This window comes from Saccopteryx leptura, chromosome 4, assembly GCF_036850995.1.
Source record: "Saccopteryx leptura isolate mSacLep1 chromosome 4, mSacLep1_pri_phased_curated, whole genome shotgun sequence".
NCBI lineage: Eukaryota > Metazoa > Chordata > Mammalia > Chiroptera > Emballonuridae > Saccopteryx > Saccopteryx leptura.
The window spans coordinates 185,096,726-185,122,276 of NC_089506.1; the positions used below are offsets into that span (position 1 = coordinate 185,096,726).

Sequence of the window (25,551 nt, forward strand, 5' to 3'; positions counted from 1 at the left end):
TACTCTGTTCTCCTCTACAGTGTGTCCGTAAAGTCATGGTGTACTTTTGACCGGTTACAGGAAAGCAACAAAAGACGATAGAAATGTGAAATCTGCACCAAATAAAAGGAAAACTCTCCCAGTTTCATACCTATTCAGTGCAGTTCGATGTGGGCTCACGCACAGATTTTTTAGGGCTCCTTAGGTAGCTATCCCGTATAGCCTCTACAGCAGGGGTCCCCAAACTTTTTACACAGGGGGCCAGTTCACTGTCCCTCAGACCATTGGAGGGCCGGACTATAAAAAAAAACTATGAACAAATCCCTAAGCACACTGCACATAACTTATTTTAAAGTAAAAAAACAAAATGGGAACAAATACAATATTTAAAATAAAGAACAAGTAAATTTAAATCAAACTGACCAGTATTTCAATGGGAACTATGGGCCTGCCTTTGGCTAATGAGATGGTCAATGTGCTCCTCTCACTGACCACCAATGAAGAGGTGCCCCTTCGGAAGTGCGGCGGGGGCGGATAAATGGCCTCAAGGGGCTGCATGCGGCCCGCGGGCCGTAGTTTGGGGACCCCTGCTCTACAGACTCGTCACTGACTGATGGCCTACCAGAACGGGTTTCTCCACCAAACTGCCGGTTTCCTTCAACTGCTTATCCCACCAAATAATGTTATTTCTATGCGGTGGCTCTTCGTTATAAATGCGCCGATATTCACGTTGCACTTTGGTCACGGATTTGAATTTAGCGAGCCACAGAACACACTGAACTTTCCTCTGTACCGTCCACATCTCGACTGGCATGGCCGTGGGCTGCTCCGCTGTGTGTATACACGGTGTTACGTCATCATCTGCGCATGTGCACATGCTGCCACATCGTCCTACAGAAACTGGGAGGGTTTTTCTTTTATTTGGTGTAGATTCACATATCTATCGTCTTTTGTTGCTTTCCTGTGACCGGTCAAAAGTGCACCATGACTTTACGGACACATTGTATTAGCTCCCATCATGCCTGCTGGCTTAGAAGTACTTGGTAAAGGCTGTTATAGATGTGGAGAGCTCAGAGCTGGTGGGATGAAGGCATGGGGCAGAGATGGCACTTGTGTGATAGATTACTGCTGTGTGGAGAGTTTGGCGTTCTTTCCCTTTAGAATTCCTATCAACAATATTTCTCATGACTTAGATCATTATATGCCTTTAGGCTTTAATACTCAGAGGTAGTTCCATTGGTTTTAAGCTTTAATTAAGAAAGGAAATAATTAGGAAAACAGATTTCCCCTTTCAATTCCTATTTAACTTACAAACCTGTTTTCTGCTATGTATTCATATTGTGCTTCAGAAGTTGGCCAGCCTGACCAGCAGTGGCACAGTGGATAGAGTGTAGGACTGGGATGTGGAGGACCCAGGTTCAAAACCTCAAGGTCTCCAGCTTGAGCACAGGCTCATCTGGTTTGAGCAAGGTTCACCAGCTTGAGCCCAAGGGTGCTGGCTCGAGCAAGGGGTTACTCAGTCTGCAGTAGCTCCCAGTCAAGGGACATATGAGAAAACAATCAATGAGAAACTAAAGTGCCACAATGAAGAATTGATGCTTCTCATTTCTCTCCCTTCTGGTCTGTCTGTTTCTATCTGTTCCTCTCTGTGTCTCTCTCTGTCTCTGCCAAAAAAAAAAAAAAAAAAAAAAAAAAAAGGCCAAATGTTAATTTGTTCAAGGTTTTCATGAAAATAATTTACAGAGACAGAGAGTGAGTCAGAGAGAGGGATAGACAGGGACAGACAGACAGGAATGGAGAGAGATGAGAAGCATCAATCATTAGTTTTTCATTGCGAGTTGCAACACCTTAGTTGTTCATTGATTGCTTTCTCATATGTGCCTTGACCATGGGCCTTCAGCAGACCGAGTAACCCCTTGCTGGAGCCAGCGACTGTGGGTCTAAGCTGGTGAGCTTTTGCTCAAACCAGATGAGCCTGCGCTCAAGCTGGCGACCTCGGGGTCTCGAACCTGGGTCCTCTGCATCCCAGTCTGATGCTCTATCCACTGTGCCACTGCCTGGTCAGGCTCATAAAAATAATTTAGAATTTGAAATTACCCTCATAGAATTTTTTCTTCTACTATAATTAAATTTCTTGATTCTCATTTTATAAAATACAAAGTTAGATTTCAAACAAGAGCATTCCTATGATAATTCACCCATCTGAAAGCATTCTGGAGTGGATCTTTGATTACATGTAGAAAATTCGCTTACCTTTTTTTTTTTATATTAACAAAATAAGACCAACATAAAATAATTGGAATCCAAGCACATGTAATTCTCATTCTTAACCCTTTGGGGCACATGTTTAATATGTGCATTTTCTCATCCATCTTAGAGGAAAGATACTAGACCTGCTTGCTCAATCTTAGCTTTCTTCCCGATTGATTCAGGCGGGTACAGTGGAAATTATTTGGGGTCACATCAGGGTTAAAAGCCCACATAGCTACAACTAAAAACAGTTTGATATGCAGTCTCTATGGTAACTATGTACATTGAAGAAATAGTTTGTGGGGAGATGAGTGGTAGGAGAATGTAAAGGGAGATAAGGAGTGAAAAAGAATGAAAAGATAAAGAAGAAAGGCAGAGTAACAAATTGAGACCTGCCCATAGAACCAAATTCTGCCAAGGCCACCCCCCCCCCCCCCAGGCAGATACGAAACTCGAGGTTGCTCTTGTCCAGTCCAGTGTCTTGGACTTCAAATTATCAAATGGCGAAATTGATTCTTGTGTCAAATAAAATCTTATATAGATGCCCAAAATATAAAAATAAATAAAGTAATAGTTTTAAAATTCAAGTTATTTAAACTTTAAATAGTTTATCCATTTCTCCTATCCCCATCCCTTGCCTCTTGCCTCTTACAATCACCAGTCTCTTCTCTATATCTATGAACTTGGGTGTTTTTTTTTATTTACACATATAAGAAAGACCAAACAGTGTTGTTTTTTATTTATTTATTTATTTATTTATTTATCTATTTATTTATTTATTTATTTTGGGGGGGCAGAGAGAAGGACAGATAGGGGACAGGCAGACAGAAAGGGAGAGAGATAAGAAGCATCAATTCTTCATTGCGGCACTTTAGTTGTTCATTGATTGCTTTCTCATACGTGCCTTGACTGGGGAGCTACAGCAGACTGAGTGACCCCTTGCTCGAGCCAGAGACCTTAGGCTCAAGCTGGTGAGCCTTGCTCAAGCCAGATGAGCCCATGCTCAAGCTGGCGACCTCAGAGTTTTGAATCTGAGTCCTCCACGTCCCAGTCCGTCACTCTATCCCCTGTGCCACTGCTGGCCAGGCACCATACAGTATTTGTCTTTCAATGCCTGACTTACTTTACTTAGCATAATGCCCTTGACACTCATCCATGTTGTTGCAAATGATAAGATAGAAAACATTCTTCTTCTTCTTTTTCATAGCTGAATAATATTTCCTTGTGTATACACACACACACACACACACACACGCACACACTACAATTTCTTTATTCATCCATCCATAAAAATAGGTTGATTCCATATTTTGACTATTGTAAGTAATGATGCAGTAAACATGGTGGTGCATATATCTTTTTCAAGGTGTTCTCATTTTCTTCAGATAAGTACCCAGAAATGGAGTTTCTGAGTCATATGATAATCATATCTTTACTTTTTAAGAACCTCTATACTGTTTTATTGTGGTTGCATCAGTTGACATTCCCACCAACCGTGCACAAGGGTTCCCTTTTCTCCACATTCTCACTAACACTTGTTATTTCTTATCTTTTTAATAATAGCCATCCTAGAAGCTGTGAGGCAATATCTCACTGTGGTTTTGATTTGCATTTTTGTGATGATTAGTGATGTCAAGTGTCTTTTCATGTGCCTGTTGGCCATCTGTATATCTTCTAAAGTAGTGTTTTATTAATATAAGTGTATAACTGAACATTTATAACATTACCTTAGCATTAAATTAATTGGTGAGACCAACAATAGTCTTTTATAACCACGAGAATTTGAAATTCTAGGATATGGGCGACACTTTTTTTTTATCAACTACTATATTCAATTTTTGTGTTTTCTATTAAATGCAGTATATTAAAAGCTCTTGTTTCATATCAAAAGCAAATAGTGTCTTACTTTCAAAGCTTCTCAAGACACACAAACAATTTTAAACAGTTTTAATATTTTGAAGGAGGAGTAATTGGTAAATTTGGATCTGCAGGCTGATCACTGTAAGTTGCAAACAGAGATGCCGTCAGTACATAAGCCAAGTGAGCACTTTTATATGTATGTATTTTCAGTGGGTGTCAGGACTCTGTATGGTGAGTGTCCTGTGTACGCATTCTACTATGTAACACAGGTGGCACAATGTCCAGAACATGCCCTACATGGTTTGACCTGAGACTTCTGTGGCATTTAATTGATCCTTGCATATTCCAGGTATGGTAGTTTGCTGGCTTACATGTGCATATCTAAATTTTTTTTTTTTTTTTTTTGTATTTTTCTGAAGCTGGAAACGGGATGAGACAGTCAGACAGACTCCCGCATGTGCCCGACCGGGATCCACCCGGCACGCCCACCAGGGGTGACGCTCTACCCACCAGGGGGCGACGCTCTGCCCCTCCGGGGCGTTGCTCTGCTGCGCCCAGAGCCACTCCAGCGCCTGGGGCAGAGGCCAAGGAGCCATCCTCAGCGCCCGGGCCATCCTTGCTCCAATGGAGCCTTGGCTGCCGGAGGGAAAGAGAGAGACAGAGAGGAAGGAGGGGGGGGGGGTGGAGAAGCAAATGGGCGCTTCTCCTGTGTGCCCTGGCCGGGAATTGAACCCGGGTCCCCCGCACACCAGGCCGACGCTCTACTGCTGAGCCAACCGGCCAGGGCCCATATCTAAATTTTAAAGAAAGAACAGTACAGAATGATGACCTTACAAATGAACAACACGTTTACAGATCTCCCTGACACATGCACAGATGTGGCGGAGACACTGAACCCTGAGTTTAGAATGCACACACTGACCTAACCAGGCAACCTGGCAGCATATCCCAGGGCCGTGTGTGCATGTGTCAGGGACATCCTGCTTTTCATTACAATTAAATATGTAATTGTCCGATTCCAATCTCGTGAGTTTCCTAAGCCTCTCATTTGAAATCTAGTGTCAGAATTTTAACTCTGAACAAATATCCCAAGCTCACCTGACCTGGCACCCCTCACCAAATCGCCTGGGTACCAAAAAAGTTATTCTAGTGATACAAGTGAAACTGTATTTCCTGACATTTATGGTCACTTTATTCTGTTGTGGTGTCCTCTACCTGATGAGTTTTCTTTGTAATAAAATGATATTTTTTGTTAGAACATTCCTAGTGATCACTTCTCAGCCTTTTGACTAAGATCAAGTGTAAAATATTCCTAGTGAATTCTCAGAATAAAGTCCTAACACCTTCGTTTGGTTTGCAGGGTCTCTCTCGTTTTCTAAAACTATTATCGTCCCAAACACTGTATACAAACAGACCTCATTTTCTTTTGTGTTTCTACATTTTGCTTTTGCTTTCTATTCACCTAAAATGCTTTTCCCTTATGTCTAAATAGTTTTGATAAAAAATGTTAGAAGTGGATATCATTTTCATTTTTGGTGCAGCAATATAGATTTGATTAGGTAGATAGATAGATAGATAGATAACGCGCGCGCACACATGCACCCAGTATATAAAGTACATAAAAATATTTAATGGAAAGATTTTCTCATATTATGTGAATTGAAAATTGAAAAATACAATGATCCTATTTTTCTTTTCCTTTAGGAGAAAAAATATATAGGAAAAAAATTCCTGAAAGTTTCTACCTACACAAAAATGTTACTAGTTGGTGGAACTGGAGATGAGGTTTATTTTACTTATTGGTATTTTATGTTTGGACAGTAGACCTGTTTTGTTTTGTAATAAGACATAAATTAAAATTTGTCTCTAAAGCATACTTTATCTCATCCTTTCATAAAATTTTGGAATATCTTAACTCAAAACTCTTCCAAACTGTTCTCACAATTACTCATATATCCCGGTATTTTAAAAAATGTTTAATGAGTTGTGAGTGGCACTGAGGTTGAAGGTAATACTCACTAATGTTCAGCACAGAACAGTTTTTTTTTGTTTTGTTTTTTTGTTTTTTGTATTTTTCTGAAGCTGGAAATGGGGAGAGACAGTCAGACAGACTCCCGCATGCGCCTGACCGGGATCCACCCAGCACGCCCACCAGGGGCGACACTCTGCCCACCAGGGGGCGATGCTCTGCCCCTCCGGGGCGTCACTCTGTTGCGACCAGAGCCACTCTAGCGCCTGGGGCAGAGGCCAAGGAGCCATCCCCAGCGCCCGGGCCATCTTTGCTCCAATGGAGCCTTGGCTGCGGGAGGGGAAGAGAGAGACAGAGAGGAAGGGGGGGGGTAGAGAAGCAAATGGGCACTTCTCCTATGTGCCCTGGCCGGGAATCGAACCCAGAACAGTTTTTTTGATATCCCTTTCTATCAGTCCACTGAACTCTGGAAATCATCACACTATCCATCCACTCATGTTTCCAATGATACCCCTTATCTCCATGGGTTGGGTCACGAATGCAGGAGGAATTGAGATGTATTATTTCCTAAGGCCTCGGTGACATTTTTTAAATAATCTCCTCCAATAGGCAAAGGGCATGTAGGTTCGCTGTGTCATTGTTGTGAATAACATGTGCACAAAGAAATCTGACTGTTGTTTCTGGTGAAGATAACAGGGGATACCTCTCGGTCGGCTCTGTCAACCTAGAGTCCTAATATTTTGCTTTGGGGCTTGTTTCTGCACTCACAGTCATATGTGCTTCTCCCGAAACAAAGGGGATATATTTGGTAGTCACTGATAATTTTTTTTTAAGTGGATTAGGCAGGTTTCCTTGAAACTTCTTCCCTAATTTAGCATGAAGTAGAATTACATAGTAGAAATGAAGGAATTTATTTGGAGATATCAAAAATAGGAAGGGGAATTGTTTGGTTACACCGCAGACTGCAAGAGGGCTGGGGAATGGATTGGAGAAAATTATCAAGCATGCATGTTGTTTTTAAGTGATACTTGAAACCGGGATGTGAAACAGCTGTGTTGTTGGGGGGTTTTTCTTGTGCCAACTTTCCTTATTTGATTGATTCTTCTCTCTGACAGCCCACTGTGCTGATAAATGTGTCCACGGTCGCTGCATTGCTCCAAACACCTGTCAGTGTGAGCCTGGCTGGGGGGGCACCAACTGCTCCAGTGGTGAGTTTGCACCTGCTGTTGTCTGTCTCAGGATGTTTGTGCTGTAAGGACCCCCCTTGTCTGCAAATTACCCTGAACCAGGGGGTTTCCCTTTTCATCCCTATGCACAATGTGGTGTGGATTCCCGACCCCACTCATTAATGCCGTTTCCTTTAAATCTGTGTGTGTATTCTACACAAAGCTGTTGTTAACTGGATAGAGAGAAGGGACCTAGGAAGAAGGAGATTTCAATACTGTGATACTGATTCTTCTATAAGTACAAATGTATTTGCCAAAGTAGGGCAGTTGTGGTAATACAGCTATTGTATTCTAACTTCATGTTTTTACTTGTTGATTTATCGATGATACTTTCTTGGTGATTAAAATTTACCACTTATTGGTTATAACTTGGAAGTAAAATTGATATTTTCAATGCCTAACCTAATTTTCTCTGCGTTCTGAGAAGCAAACAATGAGCACTTGCTAAGATAACTTTGGGGAGAAATATTGGTAGTAAACAAAAATTCATAAACAGTTTGGCATTAAATTAAACATAATAAGTATATATTCTGTCTTTGTTGTGTTAGAATTATAATTTTAAGATAATGATATTTTGGACTATTAGCAGGTTGTACTTAAAATGTCATATTCTTTATTGAGTATTAAATGATGGAATGCCACGCAATACACAGTTGCTTTTCTAAATTTCACAGTTAAAAGTGAAGTTTTCTGGCTAAATCGTTGCTGTGTGTATAATTGTATTCACTTCCTGCTCCTTCACACCTCTTTTAAGCCTTGAAAAATATGAGAAGGAATCAGAGTGCAGCTAAATTGTAAGGCACGAACTGTTATGTTTAAAGAAAGAAAATAATAGTTTTAAAAAGTAGCAGTCTCTCGTGACAACACAAATGTGTCCTCATTTATACAAAACAATTTTCTGAAACTAGTCCCAGAGGACAGCAAGCTATCTAGGTAATCTGGTTTTAAAGATTTTTACTTGCTTACGTTTAGAATTGAGAAATGCCCCTTTATCTTAATAGAACTACTTGTTTCAGTTTTGTGGTCTCTTGGCTGTCCGTGCGTCTGTGCACAGAGCATTCTGTGTAAAAGAGTTCTTGTTGTGTCTTAAACAGGGAGTGTGTGTGTGTGTGTGTGTGTGTGTGTGTGTGCGCGTGTGCGTGTGTGCTCCTGACCGGCTTCCAATTCTAAGGGCTAACTGTCCTACAGGGTTTGTTTTGCTTCTGTTGGAGATCGGGAGGAGAGTGGGCATTTTGTTCACATGGTGTTGAGGCAGAATGTTTGGGATGTGGGATTTGGCTCAGGTCCATTTTTCTGGCCAACTGACCTCAACTGTGATGTGGCTTTCATTAACTTTTCCAGCTTAAAAATCAGTCGTGCCTACACATTTTGAGGAAAAAATAACATTATTATATAAACTAGTGGAAAAAGAGAAGGGTGGATGTATTCGTCAATTGAAAAGTGAAGTTTGTTACTAATTCTAGGGCAAGAATGCAGTGGAATAATTTTAGCTGTCTTCGTACTTTGTCTCGTAAGGACTGCCGCCCATGTCAAGCCGAGAGATCAGACTGAAGAGTGTTTGTGTGAAAAACAAAACAAAAGCCTACATGGGTTTCCGGCTCTCCAGGACTGGTTTAGGCCTTCTGGAAAACAAAACTGGTGCTTTTCTCTTGCAGGTTAGGCCTTCTCGAAAATATAGTATTTTATTTTGTAGTTGACTTAACTTTTAAAGGAAGCCTCTAGAATTCTGAGAACAAATGTTCTTTCAATCCTGGAAGGTGATATTAGCACAACTTTGAGTTTATTCTCTACAACTCATGTCTCGGCTTATTTATAATGAACAAAAGCATATATAAACATGGACAGATAGCTGATGTCTTCAAAGATGCTTGAAGAAAAATATTTCTGACGCCTTGTTAAGGATATAAGACAAATGCTATTCAGAGCTGGAGTGCTGGGTCTTGGTTACCTGGGTTTTGTCTGTGGCAGTTACTCTAATATCATCCATTAGGAGTTACATAATTTATTACTCTTGGCCAGGTAATTCTTGAAATAAAATGCATATTCTAGTAAATTACTAGAATCTACTGAGTAACAGAGTTAATGGCCTAAATTTTAAAGATTCTATTCCTATGTCCTCTCCTCTCTTCTTTGATTATTCTTATACATATATACTGCTCACAAAAATTAGGGGGTATATGGCCTGACCTGTGGTGGTGCAGTGGATAAAGCGTTGAGCTGGAAATGCTGAGGTTGCCGGTTCGAAACCCTGGGCTTGCCTGGTCAAGGCACATATGGGAGTTGATGCTTCCAGCTCCTCCCCCTTCTCTCTCTCTGTCTCTCTCTCCTCTCTCTTCCTCTCTGTCTCTCTCCTCTCTAAAAATGAATAAATAAATAAAAAAATAATAAAAAATAAAAAAATTAGGGGATATTTCATCATTTTATATTTATTTTGCAATATCCCCTACTTTTTGTGAGCAGTATGTTTGGTGACATATATTAGATCTATAAAATAATTGCTTTAATAATCAGAGTAGTTTCTTGTATCAGTCAGAGTCCAGTCAGGAGACAGAAACCACATAGTGTGTGTGTATGTGTATGTGTGTGTGTGTGTGTGTGTGTGTGTGTGTGTGTGTGTGTGTAAAGCTTTTATTTTGGAACAGTTTTAAATTTACAAAAAGGTGCAAAGATAGAGAGTTCCAATATACCTGAGTCTTTATTTGAATTTCATCGGTTCTTCTATTAATGTCCTCTTTCTATCCCTGGATCCAATCCAGAGGACCACACTGCTTTTCCAAGTCATGTCTTCCCGACCCCTCTGGTCTTTGAGAATTTCTCAGTTGTTTTCCCTCACCTTGATAATCTTGAAAAGTACTAGCCAGCTATCCTGGAGAGTGTTCCTCAGTCTACGTTTGGCATCTTTCTCCTGATGATACTGGGGTTATGGTTTTTGAATAGAATACCACAGAGATGAAGTGCCCTTCTCATGACATCACATCAGGGTTATCTTGACATTCATATCACATCACTGATGATGTCACCTCTTGGTTAACCTTCATCACTTGCTGATGTGTAGTGTTTGTCAAGTTTCTCCACATAAAGTCACTATTCTTCCCTTTCCCTACTCTGTTCTTTAAAAAGCAAGTCACTAAGTCTAGCCTGCCCTCAAGGGTAAAGAGAAAGAATTAAGCTCAAGTCTGTGAGGGCTGAATACCTACACATGTTATTTGGAACTCTCTTTAAGGAAGATTTGTCTTTCCCCTATTTATTCAATCACTTATTTATGTCAGTATGGACTCATGTATATTTATTGATATTTTGGGTTATAAACCAATATTGTGTTATTTCTCTGCTCAAATTGTTTCAGCTTTGGACCTTGGGAGTTCCTTCAGGTGGCTGCTGTGTCCTGTTGACCTGTCCCCACACTTCTGCTTTTGTTTGTTTGTTTAGAGCACTTCCTTACTTCATGCTCTACCCATCTTCAGAGGAAAGACCTTCTCACTCTTTATATGAGATACAAATCCTAATAGCTGTGTACCCATTGATGATTAAATTAATTTTCCCTCAAATTTATTTTTTTATTATTTTTTACAGAGACAGAGATAGTCAGAGAGAGGGATAGATAGGGACAGACAGACAGGAATGGAGAGAGATGAGAAGCATCAATCATCAGTTTTTTGTTGCGACACCTTAGTTGTTGATTGATTGCTTTCTCATATATGCCTTGACCAGGGCCTTCAGCAGACTGAGTAACCCCTTGCTCAAGCCAGCGACCTTGGGTCCAAGCTGGTGAGCTTTGCCCAAACCAGATGAGCCTGCCCTCAAACTGGCGACCTCAGGGTCTTGAACCTGGGTACTCCGCATCCCAGTCCGACGCTCTATCCACTGCGCCACCGCCTGGTCAGGCAATTTTCCCTCAAATTTAGTCATAGTTCTACTACCTATTGCTACCTAATTACTAAGGTTAATGTCTAACAACTTGTTTATAAAATAAAATAAAAAAGAAAAGAGAAGAAAAAAGAAAATAGCACCTACAAATGAACACATCGATATAACAAGCTAATAGAAAATAGTAACGACTACAGGCCCCTTTTCTGGAATTAGTCACACGGCTGTAACTGCGTGTGGCTTCCTCCTTCCACGCAGCACTGCGTATGCGGCCCTTCTCAGCCCAGACCCCACCGCTGGGAGTTCTTTCCATGGTGGAGGGGCTTAAAATTCATTCCTGAATTAATTGAATTCTCAATTGTCCTGTCTTTTTATTTTTTAAATAAATTAAAATTATTGATTGATTGATTGATTGATAGGGGCGGAGAGAGAGATTGATTTGTTGTTCTATTTATTTATGCAGTCATTGCTTGATTCTTGCATGTGTCCTGACTGGAGATTAAACCTGCAACCTTGACATACCAAGACGATGCTCTAACCAACTGAACTACCCAGCCAAGGCCTGCCTTGCCTTTTTAAAAAATTGTTCATGTTTTCTATTAACCCTTGTTAATGGGCATGGAAGTTTGAGAGGGTACTCCCCTTGGTTTCCAGACCATAGTTTTCCTTTCTTCTATTGTATGGTAGCAACCCACTCTCTTCTTGATGATCAGGATCAACCATTTCATCCATACAAGTAAGTACTTTTATTTACATTAAGAGGCTAAAATAACCAGATGGCAGTAAATTGATAACTGTCACACAGGACTATCTCTCTGTCTTCGTTTTCTTCCTAATATATTTGGATGATTAAGGAACTAACAGGTAACTTCACATGCACAGATTTACAAAGGTTTCCCTTGGAGAGTTAATCTGTTTACTTTGTCAGTGACGAGGAAGATTCTTATGTGTGATATACAGTCAGCGTTCTGGATCTCAATGTATTCTCTGTATAAAAACACCCAGGTGTGTCAGAGAACTGTGCAGATTTTGTTCCCCTGGAGTGAAATCAAGATTTATTTGACTGGACTTGGACATATTGCTTCTTTTTAAATTTGATTAAATGATTTTTTACCAAAGCACACACATATTTTACTTTTATTGACATCCTAACGTATACCCTAGCCTATACGACATCAATCTGTCTTACCTCCATTGCTCCCGTTGCTCCCTTCCCTCCGCTCATTCCTGTTCTCTCTCTTTACCCCTCCCCCATCAATTTCTCAGTCCCATCATCAATCTTCTGTTCCTCTTCCTCCCTCACTGTATGACAAACAACTCCTGGAGGGCAGGCACTGTGTGTTATTAATCTCTGTAGCCTCCACTGTGCCTGGTAGATGTTGGAGCACAGTACATGTTTGTTCCATTTAATTAGATTAAATGAACCATATGATTCTATATGATCCTAAGAAGGTCATTCATGTATTCATGATGCAAAATTCCATTGAGTGATTACTGTGTGCAAGGAACTGTATTGGATGCTGGGGATAAGGAAACTAATGTGGAATAAAGCAGTAAAGCTCATGCTTAGAGAAAAGTAGACAGCAGTGTGAACGTTTCATCCTGAGCAAGGGAACAGCCTCAGTCATAGCGGTGGATTGAGGAACCATAAAATAGAGTCGCGTAGGTAGTGTGAGATTTTCTGGGTGGACTTGGGCAAGAAGGACATAATGAATTGCTATGGAGTGAGGGGTAATGAAAAGAAGATGATGACATCTAGAGAAATTTTTTAGAAACTTAGCTGAGAAGCCAACGAGGAGAAACAAAGAGGGAACCAATAAAAAGGCAAATGTAGGCTCAAGGAAAGTTTTGTGATTGTTTGATTTTATTTATGTTTTAAGGTAAAAAAATATTTAGAGGCTGAGAGGGAGGTGTAAACAGAGAAGCTGGGGATTCAGTTGAGAGAATTTCGCCATTTAGGCGAAAGAACAGGCTCCTGAGAAGACAGTTGGGGGGTGGGATGGGATCCCGGGAACTGATTAGCAGGAAGAGGTGCTTCCCGTTCCCAAGAGAATGAGAGGGATAGAGTGTCGGGCAGGGATGTCTATAGGTTTCTGGTATCAGGGTGCTGCGTGGTGAGGGAATTCATATTTGATGATCTTTCTTCTCTTGGAAAACTTGGGGGAAAGAGAATCTGCTGATTCTAAGGAGAGCAGAGTTGGGTCACTTGATGATGATGATGATGATGATGATGATGATGATGATGACAGGTAGTTTTACTTTACTGAGCGCTCAGTGTGTGCCAAGCATCATTATAAAGGCTTTACAGGGATAGCATTTAATGTTCACAACAGACAGATAGCTGGTTACAATTCTTGTAATGGCGATGCAGAAACGTTAAATGACTTACCTAAGTTTATACATGTAGTAAATGGTGGAGACAGACTCACATTCAGAGCCAATAACTTTAACCACAAGGTATGGTGACTCCTGAAACTGGAAAGGGGTTTGGTGAAAGCGACAAGGGGCACTAAGAGGAATGAGAGCAGGAGGCAGGGCTGAAAACACCAGACAAATATTAACATAAATTTCCCGAGACATGTTGAGGGTACACTAACATTGCAGATGATGAATTTAAAATGACACCAGTTTGTTTAGCCTCATTTGTAATTTTTAATTTCCTCATTTGGAATATTAAGAATGCTGGGCCAGATTATATTTACGATCCCTTTCAAGTCTGTGATTCTATGAGTGATTTACTCTAATTAACCACATATATGCAATCCCTGAGACCTTGCCTTGTGTTGGAAACCCTTTAAAACTTTTGTATGAGTTACAATAATACACTTGTTCTTTCAACCTGTATAATCCTATTCATGATTTTCTAAATGTCTTTAGAGATATTTATTTCTCCTCTGGCTATCAGGCACATCCAAAACTACAGGAAAGTCCTGAATCAACCAGCAGCCAGCAAATAGTTTTCAAATGCTTTTGACAATAGGACCCAATAGAGGCAAAAAATGGAAGTTAATTTTGGTTTAGAAAATCTAAACTGGAGTTGTTTGGTCACCAAGAGCATTTCTACTTAAATGTACGTGGGAGTAGTGAAAATATGCCTAGGAGGCAAGACAGGCTCAACATTTTCAGGTACCGTGGCAGGAACACCGATAAGCTTTTCTATAAAGCAAGCGCACTGTGAAACACTGGGTGAGTAATGAGACTTTGCCTGCAGGATATTTGGAGTGGGGAATCCATTTGCAGAATATTACAAGCCAGAAGTGGTAAGGCACAAAAAAGCTGCCTTACTCCCCAGCAAGATTTGTTGTAAAGATTTATTGACTGGACACAATAGTCAGGTCGATATTGTCTGGGGAGAGAAGGCACTCAGAGCCCAGTCCCGGAGGCAAGTCATTAACATGCCCATCTCTCTGTCAGAATTACTTTAGAAATCAGGTCGATGGGGCAGCAAGAGTAAGAGTGGATCATTTGGGTTCACTGGCATGAGGACAGGGCAGTGATGAGGGGTGGGAAGGATTGCATTCAGAGCAGAACTGTCTGAAAGCAATTTTACTGATGGACTGCCCAAATATTTTGATAGAGGTTACAAACAGAAACTGCTGATTTTGCCTTTCTGAAGGAGTCTGAAATCTGGGCTGTTCTTAGTTGCTCTCCAGAGGGGCAGAGTGCCTCCTCCCCATGTTGGAACTGAATTTCAGTAGTCCTGGCTGCTCTCCTTTCTGTGCGGTTTCTGAGCCTAACTTTCCCCATGTTTCAACCAGGGAGAAGAGCATCTACTTCGTTTGCTTGTGAGGATTAAATGGCACAATGCCTGTTCAGTGTTCAACACTGTGCCTGGCAGCATAATAAAGGCTAAATAAATGTACTTGCACTTTCTTGTGTAACGAATGGGCTTCCACCAGACTTTTCAACATCAGTGTGGTCTTTAGACTGGAGACCGATAGGTGGTTCTTAGTGGCCATCTCATTGTGTCCTGCAGAAGCCTCTCTACATAGTCACTTGCTAGATGGCTCCCCAGACAGCCCTGGTGCAGTTTTGTGTGTGTGTATATGATTTCTACCTGTGACCATGGATGTCCGTCTTTTCCACATGCATTTGGTCTGGTTTATATTGCTGCTGGCACAGTGAGAACACTACATTTATGTTATTCATACCAGTCAGTTCACTGGCAGTGGGTATAAGGACAAGGCTGGGCTGTCATGTTCTTTAACTCTATTCCACATCATTTATTGGTTTTTTGTTATTGTATTTTTTCTTTGTGTAATATCCCTCCACAACCACTTATCAGAAAATCTTGGCTCAACCTGAAAATATAACAAAATCCAGCCTTTTCTCACTGTCTCTACTGCTGCCATTCAAACTCATGCCTCCATCCTCTTTTTTTTTTTAGAGGCAAAATAGGTTTTTATTAAGACATATCCTTTTCTTTTTCTCACAGACAGCAATTTAAAATATCTGCTATGTTTTGCTTAATTTGGAAGCTCTAGATATTCTATCATTTTTTAGTAACTAAATATATTTATTTAGAATAACTTTTTATTTTTAAATTATAGTTGATGTACAATATTATATTAGTTTTAAGTATATAACTCAGTGATTAGATATTTGTGTAACTTGTGAAGTGATCACTCTGATAAATCTAGTACCCATCTGACACCATACACAATTATTAAAACATTATTATCTATAGTATATTCTTTATGCTGTACTTGACATTTCCATGTCTACTTTGTAACTGCCAGTTTGTACTTCTAAATCCCTTCACGTTTTTCACCCATTCTCCCAACTTCCCTTCCATTTGGCAATAGTCAGAATGTTTCTATGAGTTTATTTCTGTTCTGCTTGTTTATATTTTATTTCTTAGATGCACATATAAGTGAAATAATATGGCATTTGTCTTCCTCTCCCTGACTTATTTCACTCAGCACAATACTCTCTAGGTCTAGCAAGATTTCATTCTCTTTTCATGGCTGTGTAATATTCCCCTGTATATAAGTGTAACACTTCATTATTCACTCATCTATTGATAGACACTTATATTACTTTCATATCTTGGCTATTGTAAACAATGCTGCAGTGAACATATGGTTTGTATATATCTTTTCAATTTAGTGTTTCAGGTTTCTTCAGATAAATACACAGAAGTAGAATTGCTCTTTTAATTGGTGATCACAATAGTCTCCTTTCTTCTACATCTACTCAGGCTCCACTAGAGTCATTTGTCTCTAGTAAGAACAGTGAGAATGGGTAACCTATAAAAAATGTATTTCAGAACATGCCGCTCCCCTTCTCAAAACTCCTCAGTATTTCCCATTATAGTTGGAGTAAACTCCAAAGCCCTGACTTTGATCCACCAAGCTCTGCTTGATCTGTCTGACACTGTTTCCCTGAATCCTTGCAATCCCACTGCCACTCTGGTTATCACGTGGCTCGGCCTCTGCCTTTTTTTCTTGAAATATAATAGTTTCTTTTCTGCCTTTGCTCTTGACGTTTCCTCTGCCTAGAACAGTCTTCTCCCTGAATATTTTTTTTTTTATTCATTTTAGAGAGGAGAGGGAGAGACAGAGCGAGAGAGAGGAGAGACAGAGAGAGAGAAGGAGGGGAGGAGCTGGAAGCATCAACTCCCATATGTGCCTTGACCAAGCAAGCCCAGGGTTTCGAACTGGCGACCTCAGCATTTCCAGATCGATGCTTTATCCACTGCGCCACCATAGGTCAGGCTTCTCCCTGGATCTTTATGTGGCTGATGTCTTCAGGTCAATTAGGTCTCAGACTAAGTGCTGCCACTAGGAGAGGCCTTCCCTGACTTTGCCTCAATACAAGAACATATTGTTTTCTATATATAAGATCATGTCATCTGCAAAACGTGATACCTTTACTTCTTCTTTCCCCATATGGATGCCTTTTATTTGTTTCTCAAAATAATACATCATGATCAAGTGGGATTCATTCCAGGAATACAAGTATGGTTAAACATATGGAAATTGATCAATGTAATATACTGTATCAACAAAACAAAGAACAGAAATCATATGATTCAATCAATAGCTTTAGAAAAGCCATCATGAGATAACCATCCCTTTATATTTAAAAACACTCAATAAAATTGGAATAGAAGGAAAGTACTTCAATATAATAAAGGCCATAAATGACAATCCATCAGCTACTATCATACTAAGTGGTGAAAAAATGAAGGCTTTTTTTTTCTCTAAAATCAGGAACAAGACAAGGCTGCCTACTCTCTCCAATCTTATTCAACATAGTTTAGCTGGAGAAATCAGGTAAGAGAAAGAAATAAAAGGCATCCATATGGGGAAAGAAGAAGTAAAGGTATCACGTTTTGCAGATGACATGATCTTGTATATAGAAAACCCCAAAGACGCCACCAAAACACTATTAGAAACAATAAACCAATACAGTAAAGTCACAGGATATAAAATCAATATACAAAAGTCTATTGCTTCTCTTTATGCCAGCAATGAAACTTTGGAAAATGAAGTAAAAAAAAATTCCTTGTATAATTGCAACAACAACAAAAAATAAAACACCTAAGAATGAAGTTAACAAAGGATGTGAAAGACCTGTATACTGAAAACTACAAAACATTATTGAAAGAAATTGAAAAAGACACAATGAAATGGAAAAATATTTCATGCTCATGGATTGGAAGAATCAACATAGTAAAAATGGCCATATTACTCAAAGCAATATACAAATTTAATAAAATCCCCATCAAAATCCCAATGTCATTTTTAAAAGAAATAAAAAAAATTACCAGGTTTGTATGGAACCATAAAGAAACTGAAATAGCCAAAGCAATCCTGAGGGAAAAAAATGAAGTTGGAGGTATCACATTACCTGACTACAAATTATTCTATAGAGCCATGGTACTCAAAACAGCATGGTATTGGCAGAAAAAAAGACATACAGACCAGTGGAACAAAATCGAGAGCCCGAAATAAAACAACATATATATGGACAAGTAATCTTCAACAAACAAGCCAAAAACATACATTGGAAAAAGAAAGCCGCTTCAACAAATGGTGCTAGGACAATTGGAAAACCAAATGCAAAAGAATGAAACTTGATTACAGTTTGTCCCCATGCACAAAAATTAATTCAAAATGGATCAAAGACCTAAATATAAGATATGAAACTATAAATTACATAGAAGAAAACATAGGTACTAAGTTCATGGGCCTTGGTCGTAGAGAACAATTTGACCCCAAAGGCAAGGGAAATAAAGGCAAAAATAAACGAATGGGACTATATCAAACTTAAAACACTCTGCAAAGCAAAGGAAGCTGACAACAAAACAAATAGGCAGCCAACTAAATGGCAGGTTATATTTGCAAACAACAGCTCCGATAAGGGTTAATATTCAAAATATATGAAGAACTCACAAAACTCAGCAACAAACAAGCAAACAATCCAATTAAAAAATGGGAAAAGGACCTGAACAGATACTTCTCCCAAGAGGACATACAAATGGCCAAGAGATATAGGAAAAGATGCTCATCTTCACTAGTTATTTGAGAGATGCAAATCAAAACTATAATGAGATACCACCTCACACCTGTTAGATTGGCTATCCTCAACAAAACAGGTACTATAATAACAAGTGCTGGAGAGGCTGTGGAGAAAAAGGAACCCTCATTCACTGCTGTTGGGAATTCAAATTAGTACAACCATTACTGAAGAAAGTATGATGGTTCCTCAAAATATTAAGAATAGAACTACCGTATAACCCAGCAATCCCTCTACTGAGTATCTACCCCCAAAACTTGAAACCAATGGTTCATAAAGACACACGCATTGTTATTTATCACAGCATTGTTCACAGCGGCCAAGACATGGAAACAACCAAAGTGTCCCTAGATAAAGGATTGGATAAAGAAGATGTGGTACATATATGCAATGGAATACTACTCAGCCATAAGAAATGATGACATAGGGACATTTACGACAACATGGATGGACCTTGAGAACATTATAATGAGTGAAATAAGTAAGTCAGAAAAAGCTAAGGACTGTATGATTTCACACATAAGTGGGACATAAAACTGAGACTCATAGACATAGATAAAAGTGAAGTGGTTACCAGGGGGAGGGAAACATGGGGGAGTGGGAGGGGAGGAGAGGAGGTGGGGAAGGGTGCCCTCTGCCCAAAGGTACAATGCATATAGGTCCTTTCCCACCTCCTCTGGAAGCCACCTCTCCCTCTGCCCAGAGGTGCAATGCACATAGATCCTCTGTGTTTCTCAAGCACCCTATGCATGGCAACACTTAGCACCATCTTTTGTGATAAACGTTACTGTTGACAAGTCTCTTCTAATAGATAAGAAATCTTAGCTACAGAGCATGTCTTAGGCAGGAGCAAGTAGGAAGTGCTCAACAAACAAAACTTAGTTGCCATAGAAGATGCTTAATTTGTTTGTAATGAGAGAATAAATGAGCAAAGAATGAAAATATGGCAAGCCTTTTGAAAGCGAGACATCCCTGTGATGACTTCTGAGGTTATTGTTTTTCTTTTGACTTCAGTAACTATCTGTAATCCTCCCCAAATCCCTGTCTTAATCCCCAGTCGACAGTCTATATCCTTGAGATTTTCCTGCAATGTGAATAGAGTCATCAATATGCTCTCATAGAGGGACATCAACATTTCTATTTAGACACATTAAAGAATAAAAATTTCATGCTCCTTTTGCTGGTTTATAATTTTTTTTTTTTTTTTGCTGGTTTATAATTTGAGAGAAGCATACACTGAAGTTATAACATGACAGTGTTGCTTTGAAAATTTATTTAGCAAACATTTTCTTAAAAGAAGAATAAAGGTCCCTCAGCCATTGAATAATATTAATATAAACAGCGCTGGGTGGTTGTCCGCAGTGACTGTTGGCACTGTGTCAGCACTCCAGCGGGGTTTTTTTGACATGTGAAAGACATAGGTTTCAGTGCTTTTGGGGGATCTGGAAAATACATTTTTATTGTTCTTCTTCATGGATGGAGAAGCTTTACAGAGTTGTTTTATTTTTAAAGCACTTGATGTTTTGAATGAGGATCTTTTCTTCTACATTAACAAAGGGGACGACACAGCAGAGCCTTGTTAGCCCGAAGCACAGGGAACAAGATCACAGGGAGATAAAAGATACCGAGGGAAACAAAGCTTAGGAAGAAAGGGCGCATCTTTCAGGAACTGTGTTTTTCTGTCCTTTGAGACATAAAATTATCTTGATCTTTTCTAAAAGACACTCACCCTGTAGAGAGATATTTTCTTAAAAGTCACTTATTTGTGCTTTGTCTATATATTAAAATATGAAGGGTCAGATTTCTTCCCTATTAATGACTCTCCTAGTCACAAACTTTGTTTAAAGTCAATGGACAACATCACGGCAAGATTCCAGGTGAAAAGATATTTTCAAGTTAGTATAGCTGACTGACGCATCCTAACAGATACTTGACATTTGCCTGTTAAGAGCACTTCCAGTCTTAGCTCCTTCAAACAGCAGCCCTGGTGAGGGTAGTCATGTATTAATAGCTGACTTCACTTTCTTTTCGATAAACTTGAGTTCCAAGGTTCAATAAATTATCCTGCTGTATCTGGTACAGGTGTATCCACAAGGTTCTTGAACCTCATATAATTCTACAGTTTGATTTCTTAGAGGTATTAAAGCAAGACAAAAAAACCCCAAACAAACAAACAAAACAAAAACCTCAGCGAATATAAACTGAACTGCCTGTTCATTTAGACTTTGTTCTTCTCTAGAATGGGGCACTTTTATTGTTCTCTGTGATTCAGAACCAGTTGCTTTTCAAAAAAGTTTTATGTTTCAAAGTGTGCTTCAAGGCTGCTCTGTGATCTTAGTGGGCCTAGATTACCTGAGGCAAAATTAAGTCATTGGAGTTGGTGCCCACTAACATGGCAAGATTCTCTAGATTTTATTAATGAGCATTATTTTTTACGCTAAAGGGGAGGATGACTAAGAAGTTCGTGTTTGTTGTATTCCATTTCTGGGCCCCATGGCATAAACCTCTGGACACATTAATCTTCAGCAAGTGGGAAATTTCTAAATCCAGTTTTTTCTTTCTCTTGTATTGGGGTGGCACTGGTTAACAAATTATACAGCTTTCAGGTGCACAATTCTACAAGGCATCATCTGTACACAGTATAGTGTGCTCATCACGCCAAGGCAAGTCTGTGCCTATCGCCATTTATTCCCCATAAAATTCCCTCTCTCTGCTTCCCCCTCCCCCCAGCAATCACCACACTGTTGTCGTGTTTGTGGCTTCTCTCTCTCCCTCTCTCTCTCTCTCTTTCTGTTTCTGAATTGACAATTAAGCCTGCGATGTAAAAGGCAGGGTTTCATTGCAATCCTGAGCCTTTTCCAAATGGCTTTGTAAAAACGGATGAAAAGGGTGATACCAGGGCTTGTTTTTGCTTCATGGAGTTACTGGAAAATTTGTTTTTGAAATTCCCATTGTGAGAACCAAGTTGTCTTTTTTTTTGGCAGGAATGTTTCATGCAAGACCAACAAATAATCCAAACCGACGGCAAGCCTGTTAGTCCAGCTTCGCACACAGCTGGGGGATGTTTTTCTTGACTGCTCTTTCTTTTGGGCTGGATGTTTCAGTGTGCCAACCACAGAATAAAATATCTGCTGCTGTTCAGCCTGTGCTGTGTCCCGCACGACAGCAAGCACTTTTTGTGTAGTTAATGTGCTCCAAGAAGAAAATAAAGTAGAAGCAAGGTCGGGGCTTGCTCAAGGTGCCATGCTGTGAAGTGACAGTGGCCTGTGGGGGCCAGGTGTGGCTGATGCTAAATCATCCTGCTGCCTTCTCGAGCCAGCCGGTGATTGGTAAACTTCGGAACAACGTGAACTTGATGATAAACATGAGTCCATCACCCTTTCCCGAAGAGAAAAAGGACTTCATCCTTTCACTTCGGATTTTTGTTGTTGCAGTTGTTTGTTTTAATTGAATCCTTTGGATGAAACAGTGCATTAACCTGCCCCTGTTCTTTCTGTCACGGTCTCTCCTTGTGGCTTTTCTGTTTATCTCTAACTGTGCTCCATTCCTTATTCTTTGTCTAGTCATCTGTGTTCTTTTTATTCAAAGATGCTTCCTAATGTCTTGTTTTTGTTAATATACCCTGTGTGTCTGTGGACATGTTGGGATGTTCCTTATTGAAACTATTCTGATAAACCTACTATTAACATTTTGATGATCACAGTCTTGGAGGCCTTGATAGGTTGGACTTTATCCCTTGCTTTTGTCCCTTGAGCACTGAGTGACTTTGAGCAAATTATCCTGAGTCTATTTTGCACATAACACGTTGGAATGATGATACCTGATAACATTGAGTGTTATTGTGAGGTTGAAATAAAATAGCTGCATAGAGCCGACACATGTTTGAAACTCAGTCTGTCTTAGAACCCCTTCTCTCTCTCCATGTCCTTCGCATGAAAAATTAGACTGAGGATTAGAAGTAGGTTAGGAGAAGAGAAATGCACCTAGAATTGTTATGATGGTTTTACAGGCTTCTCTGCTTGTGAAGCTTGTAGTGCTCTACATTCACAAGCACATTTATTTATTCACCAAATGTATTTTGAGTGCCAGCCACATTCCAGGTGATATGGGGGCCTAGTGGTCAGGTCTGTGTACTTCAAAAGCTAATGACGTCAATAGTATTTTCACAGTGAGTTATTGGCTTTTTTGTTTGCATTGAGTTTTGTTCAGTGTCCCTAGATACCGAGTCATTGGCTGACTCCTTAGGCTTGCTCGTGGAGGTCTTATCGTATGTTGCTCTGTCTTAATGGTTCATATTAGACAAAAAACAAAATAGTAGGATATCATGTTTAACCAAAATATAGAATTTTTCTACCTCAGGAGCAGAATGGTCCCTTGAAAAGTGCTTGGATTTTTGTTTGCAGGAAGTCTTAGGTTTGAATATTGATGCCACCACTTACTAGGGGGGTGTTTTTGAACATTTTACTGAACTGTTTTCATTCTAAATACCCTCTGTGTGCTAAACGTGATAGTGATACCCACCTTGTAACTGCTGTGAAGACTGGAGAGAGGTGTGGAAAGCCTGGGGCATGGAACCTGGCCCCATATAAATTCTCAGCAGATCAAACCACTTAAAACCTAATGTTCTGCTTGCTTTTCTCCTAGTGCCAAAAGGATGCATGTTGATTGTAGAACATCTAGTTAACCCAAGTGAATAAAATAAAAATCATGTGTACCCTTAAGACCCAAGAGATGAGCTGATGAGCCCATCTCAAAACCTAGTGGTTTGGAACCAGTGACCTCAGTGTTCTGGGTCAACACTTCATCTACTGTGTCACCACTGGTCAGACTACATTAGAACTTTTCAGTATGTCTCTCTGTCTTTGTCTTTCTCATTATCCCTCTTCTCCATCCTTCCCCAGATGTTAGATTCAGCCATATATAATTGCTGGTATTCACCTATTTTTTACCTAAATTAATGACAGTTTCATCTGGTTCATTCTAATATATTGCTAAAAATCGAATCATGTGGAGCATATAGTTTTTAATCTACCTTTTATAATTATGATATTGTTAACATCTTTCAAGTTCATTAAATATTCTTTGATGCCACTTTTGATTGATGCATAGTATTCCATTATATGATTATACCAAAATTAATAGTCTTCTATTACTAGAAAATTAGCTTGTTTTCAATTTTTTTTTTTGTTATTATAAACAGTGCTGAGATAAACATCCTTATAACTTCAGAGGGAGTAAGATACAGGGGTGAACAAAAGTAGGTTTATAGTTCTTTGTGTGGAAATAAGACACATAAATAATAAAATAATTAATAAATAATAATACAGGAATAAACTCTGAGTTTCACATACTCATAACCATAAACCTACTTTTACCCAGCCCTGAATAGTGGTTTAGAATACGGATTCTGAAGATGGGAGGTCTTGTGCCTCACTGCTTACTACCTGTGTAACTTCCTGCAAGTCATCTGGGTCACAGTTTCTCCATCTACAAAACAGAGAAAACAATAGTTCATAGGGTCAATATCGAGAGTTCATTTATCTCAAGTGCTTTAAAACAGTGGCAATGGGTGCACTGTATTATTAATTAATTATTATAGATTGTTACTGTCTTTACACACACACACACACATACACATTTATTTCTTTTGGAAAAATCCCAAAAGAGGTATTTATGAATGAAGAGCTTTAGCTACATTTTTTCCAGATTAATCTCTAAAATGGGTGTGGTGATCTGTTCTTCCATAGTAGAGCCTAAGAGTGCTGGTTTTCACAAAAAGGGAGGGTTTATCATCATCACTGTTTCAGTCTCATCATTTTTATTACCCCACTTTATGATTCAAGATGCACAGTTTTTCACAATTTGCTATCCCTGGAGTCAGAATGCTTCCAACCATATTGTCAACCAGGTGACTGCCGTGACATGGCGGTATGAAGCCTGCTGTTGACAAGTGCTGAGATCAGGAAAGGATGTCAGTGTGTCTGAACACCTATAACATTTAGTCTTATCTGAAAGACAGAAAGAGATATTAGTGGGTATCATAGAATATATTTAATGGTGTTTTCAGAGAGTATCTCAGATTGGATCTGAGAAGTGTACCTGAATGGCAGAGGTCTCCAAACTGAGCTTCGAAGACTGGAGACAGGAGGAGCGAGAGGGCGTGTCCAATATCTCTCCATCTCTACTTATTTTCTATACTTACTTCTTGTTGTGCACATAGCTGAGAAAGATGATAATGCCCATGATACAACAGTGTAGAGCAGGGGTCCCCAAACTTTTTACACAGGGGGCCATTTCACTGTCCCTCAGACCATTGGAGGGCCAGACTATAAAAAAAACTATGAACAAATCCCTATGCACACTGCACAGATCTTATTTTAAAGTAAAAAAACAAAAAAACAAAACGGGAACAAATACAATATTTAAAATAAAGAACAAGTAAATTTAAATCAACCAACTGACCAGTATTTCAATGGGAACTATGCTCCTCTCACTGACCACCAATGAAAGAGGTGCCCCTTCCAGAAGTGCGGTGGGGGCTGGATAAATGGCCTCAGGGGGCCGCATGTGGCCCGCGGGCCGTAGTTTAGGGACCCCTGGTGTAGAAGCTCAGAAGGCATTCATAGACATTTGCTATTTAAAAGCCTCTTGGTGGTTGCATGTATCATCCTCTCTGAATGTAATACCTCCTGCAACCTTCCTCCCCTGCCAGTCCCCCTTCTTTGTATGTACAAATCCTCTCCCCTTTACCTAAATATGGCGCACTCTGCTTTTAAGTCCAAGCTTAGACATCGTTCTAGCTGGGAAGCCTTTCCTGACTCACCAATGCTGGCTAAGTGTCATTTCTGTGGTTTCAGTTGTACCCTGTCCATATCC

The 25,551-nt window shown here is 39.7% G+C and overlaps 1 protein-coding gene across 3 annotated transcripts in view; it reads left to right on the top strand.

Annotated features, from left to right (window-relative positions):
* Nucleotides 1-25,551, top strand: part of MEGF10 (multiple EGF like domains 10) — a 188,079-nt gene that overhangs the window by 89,373 nt on the left and 73,155 nt on the right. For all 3 annotated transcript variants that reach the window (XM_066382136.1, XM_066382138.1, XM_066382139.1), the window contains exon 5: nucleotides 7,174-7,266. In XM_066382136.1, the coding sequence (XP_066238233.1) occupies nucleotides 7,174-7,266 (93 nt within the window). The remainder of the gene's footprint in view (nucleotides 1-7,173; nucleotides 7,267-25,551) is intronic.